Source organism: Lipotes vexillifer, unplaced genomic scaffold, assembly GCF_000442215.2.
Source record: "Lipotes vexillifer unplaced genomic scaffold, Lipotes_vexillifer_v1.1 scaffold371, whole genome shotgun sequence".
NCBI lineage: Eukaryota > Metazoa > Chordata > Mammalia > Artiodactyla > Lipotidae > Lipotes > Lipotes vexillifer.
The window spans coordinates 3,834,425-3,843,298 of record NW_006786304.1 but is presented as its reverse complement, the minus strand read 5'-3'; the positions used below and the strand labels follow the sequence as shown (position 1 = coordinate 3,843,298).

The following is an 8,874-nucleotide window of genomic DNA, read 5'->3' as shown; positions in this document are numbered from 1 at the left end:
CCCTACACGTCACGTAGGGCAAATCAGGACCAAAGTCTCTCCACACCTGAAGATTCTTCAGGTCCTGGGAGCACAAAGTGGGAAGTTGAGTCTCTGATCTCACCACCTATCTCATGCTAAGCAGGGACTGGGTGTGATGACAGAAGCAAGCGACAAGGCTTAGTAAATATTCTTGAGGTGGTGAAGAAATAAGATAGCCTGGGGTCTAAACCAGAGCCCAAGCCCTCAGAGGCCCTGGAGGGTGGTCATTCAAACCATTCATCCCCAAATTAAGCATGCTGGGCTCTGGAGTCACAGCAGTCACAGGGTGAACAAGCCTTCCCTCTTGATAGTCCAGTTTCGCAGCGGTTCAAATTGCGGGGGTGCGGCGTGCCGGAAGAATCTATCTGACCCTGTGCCCTTTTCCTGCCTGGGGTGGGCGGGGCCGGGCGGAAGCACGCATGCGCGTAGGACAATCCAACTTCGTCCCGGAACTTTGGTTCCTGGTGCTGCGGGGCAGCCGGCCCCGGGAGTGTGCTCGGCCGGAAGTGGCTGCTGAGGACCTGGGGCGGGTTTGGTGTGCGGAGCCTGCCACAGCAGGTAACGAGTCGTAGAGAATCGGGATGGAGGCCGTAGCGACAGCGACTGCGACGGCGGCGACGGAACCCGGTGAAGGTGAGGTCCTGGCCACGCGGAGGCGGCGGGAGGGTGGAGTTGCGGTGTCACTGGGAAATGATTCCCCGTGAAGGCGAAGGAGGACTCTTTAAAAGGGGGCACCTGGGCTTCCCTGGTGGCGCAGTGGTTGAGAGTCCGCCTGCCGGTGCAGAGGACACGGGCTCGTGTCCCGGTCCGGGAAGATCCCACATGCCGTGGAGCGGCTGGGCCCGTGAGCCATGGCCGCTGAGCCTGCGCGTCCGGAGCCTGTGCTCCGCAACGGGAGAGGCCCGCGTACCGCAAAACAAAACAGAACCAAAAAAAAAGCGGACACCTGCCCTCGGCCCTAACTGTTCCCTTCACCACTTTGTCAGATTAACCCCTTTCGTTGCAGGCTGACCTCCTTTACCCCATCCCCTCCCCCGAAATTAACCTCTTCCAAGTTCCAGCAGGCTCTTTCCGTGTCCTAGGCTAATCTAGTTCCTTACCAAGCTCTCAGGCTAGCATAAACGTCTCTGTCCTGGGCTCTCCCATTGTCCCAGCCAACCGTGCTTCTCAAGTTACCTCCTTCCCTTGCTTCCTCCTGTCCCATGCAAACTCTACTTAGACCATACTAACGGCTCCCCCCATTTCATTCGAATTCCCGTTCTCCGAAAGTCCACAGTCCCATCTGCTTCCTCAGGGTCGTTAATCCATTTCTGTGCTCCCCCATCTCTCTCTTTTGCATTTTCAGTCTCTTTATTTCTCCTGATGCCTCCCCATCAGTACCTAAAATGCTTTTGTTTTGCTCATCTTAAAATTCTATCCTGGGGGCTTCCCTGGTGGCGCAGTGGTTGAGAGTCCGCCTGCCGATGCAGGGGACACGGGTTCGTGCCTCGGTCCGGGAAGATCCCACATGCCGCAGAGCGGCTGGGCCCGTGAGCCATGGCCGCTGAGCCTGCGCGTCCAGAGCCTGTGCTCCACAACGGGAGAGGCCACAACAGAGAGAGGCCCGCGTACCTACCACAGAAAAAAAAAAAAGAAAAAGAATTCTATCCTGGTGCTTCAGAGTAATCCCGTGTGGGGTGAGGTGCTGTTGAGAGGTTGGTTGAAACATCACTGGACAAGAATTGGTCATTTTTGAAGCTGGATGATGGATATATGGGGGGGCGGGGGGGGGAGGTCATTGTACTTTCTACTTATGTTCATGTTTGAAAGTTTCCATAATAATAAGAAAAAAGCTTTAACCTAAAAAGAAAATCTATCCCTTGGTTCCATGCTTCCTTCCAGATACCATTTATCTTCTGCAAAGAGTCATGCACACTTGCCTCCATTTCCTCACTACCCACCCACTGCAGTCTGGCTTTTACCTTCAGAAACTGCATCCATCGGGGTCCGCAGTGACCTCCCTGTGTAGTAAACTGAGTCACCCTGTTCAGTTTTTTCCTTATTTGACTACTTGGAGAATTCAATGCCATTGACCCCTCCATCCTTCTTGAAAATATTCTGTTGGTTTCTGTGACACCACCCCTTCTGATATCCTTCCTATCTCTCGGGCTCCTGCTCAGCCAGTATTAGTTTCCTGGGGCTGTTGTAACAAATGACCACAAACTGGGTGGCTTAAAACAACAGAAATTTATTCTCTCACAGTTCTGGAAGCCAGAAGTCTGAAGTCAGTATCACTGGGTTGAAATCAAGGTGTCAGCAGGGCCATGGAGAGCTCCCTCAGAGGCTCTAAGGGAGAACCCATTCCTCACCTTTTCCAGCTTCTGATGACTGCTGGCATTCCTTGGTTTGTGGCCACATCACTCCAATCTCTGCTTCTGTCTGTCTTCACCTTGTGTTCTCCTCTGTGTGTATCAAATCTCTCTCTTATAGGACACTTGTAATGGCGTTTAGGGCCCACCAGGATAATCCAAGATAATCCCCCTATCTCAGGATCCATAATTTAATCATATATGCCAAGACCGTTTTTTTTGGCCATGTAAGGTAACATTCACGGGTTCCAGGAATTAAGACGTGACTGTCTTTTGGGGGCCATTTTTTAGCCTCTCACAGCCTCCTTCACAGACATGTCTTCTCCCCATCCAGTCAGGACTGTTTCTTGGCCCCTCTTCTCTTCTCATACCTTACACACTCCCCCCCACCCTCCCCACGACTTCTTACTTCCTTCAGCATTACTTCTGTTCTTTGCTCTGACGACTCCCATAACTCAGTCCCCAGCGCAACACTTCTCCCCCTGAGAAGTCTCCCATGTACCAGCAGTCTTGTAAATGCCTCCCCTTGGATGTCTCCTGGGCCTGTCATACCATCCATGTCCCAAACCAGCCTCAGCATCTTCCCCCAGGCTTGCTCCTCATCCATGTCTCTGTGTCAGGGGCAGTTTGACCAGTCCCCTGGCCAGAGCCCTGTACCTTAATTGGATACCTCCCTCACCTCCCAGCCCTTCATTCCAATGACTTGTCCTCCTCGGCCTCCCAAGCGTCTTTTTAACCACGACCCCCTCCTGTCCCCTCCTCCACAGCCCCTTTACCTGGTCCAGCCCAGTCTTCTCTTGCCTCAGTCATTGAAACCCTCCCTGAAACCCGTTGTGCCTATAACCACCACCCTCTTTCTCTTTCCCACCCCAGCCAAGCTGAAGGAGTTGTCTGTACCTCCTGTCTTCACTTATTTCCTGCTTGCTGTAGCCTTGCTCCAGTTGCCACCACTTTTGAGAAGCAGCTTGCACCAGGGTTTGCCCAGCGCTCAGCTTTTCTGTTACCAGTGCCTGTGCTGTCTGACCTTGCCTGTCTTCCCCCATCAGACAGGGTGCTCCCTGGGAGCTGAACTGGATCCCTCCGGGGATCCTCAGCATTGCCCAGCTCAGGGCCCGGCATAGATTTATTAGAGTTGCTGAAGAGTGGTTGGATGGATATGCAAATGAGTAGGAGAGAATGAATGAGTGAGTGAGTGAACACGTTAGTGAATATTGATGATTTCGTGAGCAAGGGAAAAGGCAGAATTGAGTGAATCAATGAATGAAGTGGTCAAGGACCAAGTAAATACACCAAGCACACTATCTCAGGGCCTTTGCACTGGCTGTTCCCTCTGCCAGTTCCCACAGAAATCTCGTGGCTCAGTCCCTCACCACCTCAGGTCTCTACTGAAATGTCACCTTTTTGGCAAGGCCTTCTCTGACTGTCCATTTAAAATTGCAGCCTCCGGTTCTTTGTGGCTGCCTGGAGGGGTGGGATAGGGAGGGTGGGAGGGAGGGAGACAAAGAGGGAAGAGATATGGGAACATATGTATATGTATAACTGATTCACTCTGTTACAAAGCAGAAACTAACACACCATTGTAAAGCAATTATACCCCAATAAAGATGTTAAAAATAAATAAATAAAAATAAATAAAATTGCAGCCTCACCCCCATTCCCTCCTCCTTCCCTTTTTATTTTCCTACACAGCTCTTGGAACCACCTAACACACTATATGTTTTCACTAACTATGTTTTCACATGCCTGCGTTACCCACTAAACTGTCAACCTCTTGCTTACTGTGGTATCTCTAGGGCCTAGAACAGTGCCCAGAATATAGTAGGTGCTCAATAAATGTAAAATGAGTGAATGAGTGAGCACCCAGTCCCTTTCACCCACTGCCCCATCCGCTCTCCCATCCCGGACTGACTGATCTTCCCTCTCCCCACAGGCTGCACAGAGCCCAGTCCTGGGCACTGGGGGGAGCTGAGCTGGACGCCGGTCCCATCCAGACCGCAGGACAAGGCAGAAGCAGCAGAAGGAGCGCCAAGGGCCCTAGACACTGACCCCTCAGAGGTCGAGGACATGGCGGTGAGTGCTATGCTGCACGCCGTGGCTGCCAGCCGCCTGCCCGTGTGCAGCCAGCAGCAGGGCGAGCCCGACCTGACCGAGCAGGAGAAGGTGGCCATCCTGGGCCAGCTGTACCATGAGAAGCCACTGGTGTTCCTGGAGCGCTTCCGCACGGGCCTCCGGGAGGAGCACCTGGCCTGCTTTGGCCACTTGCGTGGTGACCACCGCGCGGACTTCTACTGCGCCGAAGTGGCCCGGCAAGGCAGCACCCGACCCCGCACCTTGCGCACCCGCCTGCGTAACCGCCGCTACGCTGCCCTGCGTGAGCTCATCCAAGGTGTGGGGGCGGACAGGTTGGGTGGGAGGGTAGGCTGAAGCAGAGGAAGTAAGAAACAGGGATGCAGGAACAGAAACGCAGACAGAGATCCTGGGAGATAAGTTTTAAGACAGGGACCTGGGGAGAGATGGAGACAGAAATGTGAGGTGACAGGGTGAGATACGGAGAGACAAACAGGGACCCAAGGGAAGAGAATGGGACAGGCAGTGAGAAGGGTCAGAATTTAGTAGATAACAGAAGTGCCATTTCAGACCAGCAGGCCGAGGACACACAGTATCCAGCACTGTGAGAACTGGTTACCCCTCGGAAACTAGATCCCTACCTCACACTGTACACAGAGGCATTGACAGAAACCTAGGGGAGTATGTTCATGACCCAGGAGAGGCAAAGGCCTCTTGAAAAAAAAACACATGTGAAAAGCATGAAGGAAAACATTGGTACATTTCTCTTTTTTGTTTATTTATTATTTTTGTAAGATTGGTACCTTTTTGACCATGATGTAGTTACAAGCAGCTTTGTGACCAAAGACACCAGAACTAAAGTTAAAAGATGAGAGCAGGGGCTTCCCTGGTGGCGCAGTGGTTGAGAGTCCGCCTGCCGATGCAGGGGACACGGGTTCATGCCCCGGTCCGGGAAGATCGCACATGCTGCGGAGCGGCTGGGCCCGTGAGCCATGGCCGCTGAGCCTGTGCGTCCGGAGCCTGTGCTCCGCAACGGGAGAGGCCACAACAGTGAGAGGCCCGCGCACCGCAAAAAAAAAAAAAAAAAAAAAAGATGAGAGCAAATGAAGGAGAGAGTGAGTTAAGATTCTAGTTAGGGAGAAGACACAGGCTGTAGAGAAAGGGATCCGGAGAGAGTGGAACACAGTGACCGATGAGGAGCAGGGATGAAGAGAGGAGGGAGGATGAGTGAATGAAAGAGGTGGGATTAGGTGACAGAAACTGAGAAAGCCAGAGAGACAGAGATGGGTGGAGACAGAGGGGCAGAGGAGGGGAGGGAGAAACTGAGACCCAGAGAGAGAGAGACAATGAAAGATAGGGAGGAGGAGGGAGAGAAGCAGAATGTGGTGGGGAACATCGGGAACAGAGAGAGGCGGGTAAGAGACAGAAGGCAAGATGGAGGGCAGGACAGGGATGGTCCCAGGATTCCTGGGCTCTGAGGGCAGGGCTAGGACCAGCGGCGGGAGGTGCTGGGCAGGCTTTAGCTGTTATCAGAGGGACAGGGCTGCCTATGCTGAAAGAGACATCAGGAGACGTATGAAGGCCCTGGGTTTGGGGAGTGGGGAAACCAGGCCCTCAGAAGGGGTGGTTGCAGAGAGGAACGCTCTGGGGAAAGGTGAGATCTGGGGTCTGGAAGACCAACAGGGACACCCACACCTGGGCAGATGCCCTGCTAGACCTGACGCTGTGTACACACACGTCTGCTCCATGAAGATGTACACTAATGTGCCCAGCAGTGCAGGCGTTTCCAGGTGTGTGCACCAACAGCCAGAACAGGGCTCAGCAGACAGGCACACACAGTCTGCATACTGGCTTCCATGCACAGTATACCTGCCCGCAACGTCCTGCACACCAGCTCCCAGATGCAGGGACCCACAGCAGTGTACACACACACACACACACACACACACACATGAATCCTGCCCAGGCACAGTTGTACACGGGCCCTAGGCCAGCAGTGCCTCAGGCCAGGATGTCCAGCAACCTGACTGTGTACCCTACATGTTTGGACACATGAGTCCACACGTAGATACAGGCCTGGTCGCGCACATGTGCTTAGACACGTGCATGAGTTCTCATGGTCACGACCTCAGGCACCTGCGCGTGTTTGTATACATTGCTGAATGCGGACGACCACACTCACACTTGTGTGTCTACGGCTTCCTGTCAGCGCAGTCCCACGCCTGGGTGGACACAGGTCTGCGCAGGCCCACTCACCCTCTGCCCAGCCCCTCGCCTGGCCCGCAGGCCCTTGCCCCACGACCACCCTGTCTCCTCCGTGCAGAGGGCGAGTACTTCAGCGACGAGCAGATGCGCTTTCGGGCCCCACTGCTGTATGAGCAGTACATCGGGCAGTACCTGACCCTAGAGGAGCTCAGCACCCGCACCCCGGCCCAGCGGCCGCCCAAGCCCGGCCCCCCCGGCACTCCCGCCTGCCCGCTCTCTGACCTGCTGCTCCAGTCCTACCAGGAGCGGGAGCTGCAGCAGCGGCTGCTCCAGCAGCAGGAGGAGGAGGAGGCCTGCTTGGAGGAGGAGGAGGAGGAGGAGGAGGACAGCGACGAGGAAGGTGAGGCCCGGCGGTGGGGAGGCCCTGGTGTCGCACAGCCCGGCTCCAGGCTGGTGTGTCTCAGCTCCACAGCACTAGGCCGGGCCCGCCTGCGGGAGCAGATCATGGCCCTGCCCTACCTGGCCTGAGTGCCCTGGCCCTTCCCGTCCTCTCCAGCATCCCTGTCCCTGCTCCTCGAAGACACCAAGCAATCCCTCACCTCCAGGCCTTTGCTCATGCCGTTCCCTCTGCCACGAGTGCCTTCCCTTTGCCACCCTTCAGGCGTCAGGTCCTAACCCTGCTCTGTGGCCTCTAGAGCACTGTGTTGTCACGTGTTCATCGTGTGCCCCAGGAAGGTAGGGACGGGGCCATCTTGGTCACTGCTGTGTTCCCAGTGCCACCCAGCACAAAGGATGCAGCTCTCTGTGGAGGTGTGTTCAGCACAATCCTCACACACCCCACCCTGGGTGTCTCCCCCTACAGACCAGAGGCCTGGCAAAGGCATGGAGGCCTGGGTCCCCGACTCGGAAGAGAGGCTGATCCTGCGGGAAGAGTTCACCAGCCGGATGCACCAACACTTCCTGGACGGCAAGGATGGGGACTTTGACTACAGGTGCTCCCGTGCCCTCCCCACGCGCCCCCACCAGCCCGGCACCCCACAGGACATGGGCTCTGGGGTCACACAACCTAAGCGTTTCTGATCAGAGATCAGTGGGTGACCTTGGAGTAGCTTTGTCCCTCTCCGAGCCTCAGTCCCCTCACCTGAAGGAGGGGAGTGAGCAGGGCTGACATTCAGCTCCGTATTGATAAAACACTGAAACATTCCCATTTGGGTAGGTGGTGGTGGCGGCCTGGTAGGATGCCAGTACTCCAAGCTTCCTAAGTGTCCCCCAGGACCCCGGACTTCCTCATGCTGCAGGAAGTAATCCCTGGCAGGGTGATGCCTGGCGTGGAGGGGCCTGTGGTGGGTGCCCCTGCAGTGCTGGTTGTTCATTTCTCCAGTAGAACCCCAGGGATAAGATACCTGGGCCACCTGCTTTGGAAAAGGATTTTGCCATCAGGGAAAATGACACAGGCGAGTGAAGCATCAGAGTAAAAGATAAATGGTTTTGTCAACGGAGGCAGCCTCGCCTTGTGGTCTGGAACATCAGGTGTGGCAGCAGAGGGCCCTGGTTTCAAACCCAGCCCCCATGACATATGAACAAGCAGAGCCTCAGGGCCTCGTCAGTAGAATGGCGGCGGGGGCGCGGGGGGTGGTGTCATGATTGCCACAGCTACAGCAGCGCCTGGTACCAGAGCATCGCTGGTCCAGTCCGGGATCCCCAGCTCCGGAGGCGAGTCTGGCTGATCCACTTTTACATTGACTGATCTCAGTGTTCCACACAAAGCAGTGAGTAGAGTCCCTGGGCTGTGGGGAGCCCTCGTAAGGGCACCACTGCTGTCATAAAGCCAGGTGCCCACGAGGAAGTCGGCCCTGGTGTGAGGAATGGGGCGTGGTGGGGACTGAAGCCTGTCCCCTCTCCGAGGGGCAGCTGCTGAGCTGCATTCAGCCACCAGGTGCTCAGCGCTGCTGGGTCCAGACTGGGGATGAAGCAGGGAACAAAACCGATGGAAGGGTTCCCTGCCCTGAAGGAGTCCCACTCTGGCGAGGAAGGCAGCAAGGAGCGGAATGGAGGTGCTGGAGGTGCGAAACATCTAGTGGCGATGGGGCCAGGAAGAAAGAGCAGGGTCCCGGCGTTGGGGGTGGGAGCAGGGTGATGAGGTGGCCAGGGAAGGCTCTCTGAGCAGGTGACATTGGAGCAAAGACCTGCAGGAAGTGAGGGGTAAGCGACATCAATACCCTGGGGAAGAGCG

General features: G+C 55.6%; 1 protein-coding gene across 1 annotated transcript in view; it reads left to right on the top strand.

Moving 5' to 3' along the window:
* The first annotated feature begins 602 nt into the window (after positions 1 to 602).
* Positions 603 to 8,874, top strand: part of CCDC97 (coiled-coil domain containing 97) — a 9,350-nt gene continuing 1,078 nt past the window's right edge. Inside the window, exons 1-4 of the mRNA XM_007458617.1 lie at positions 603 to 654; positions 4,300 to 4,757; positions 6,762 to 7,041; positions 7,504 to 7,633. Of these exons, the coding sequence (XP_007458679.1) occupies positions 603 to 654; positions 4,300 to 4,757; positions 6,762 to 7,041; positions 7,504 to 7,633 (920 nt within the window). The remainder of the gene's footprint in view (positions 655 to 4,299; positions 4,758 to 6,761; positions 7,042 to 7,503; positions 7,634 to 8,874) is intronic.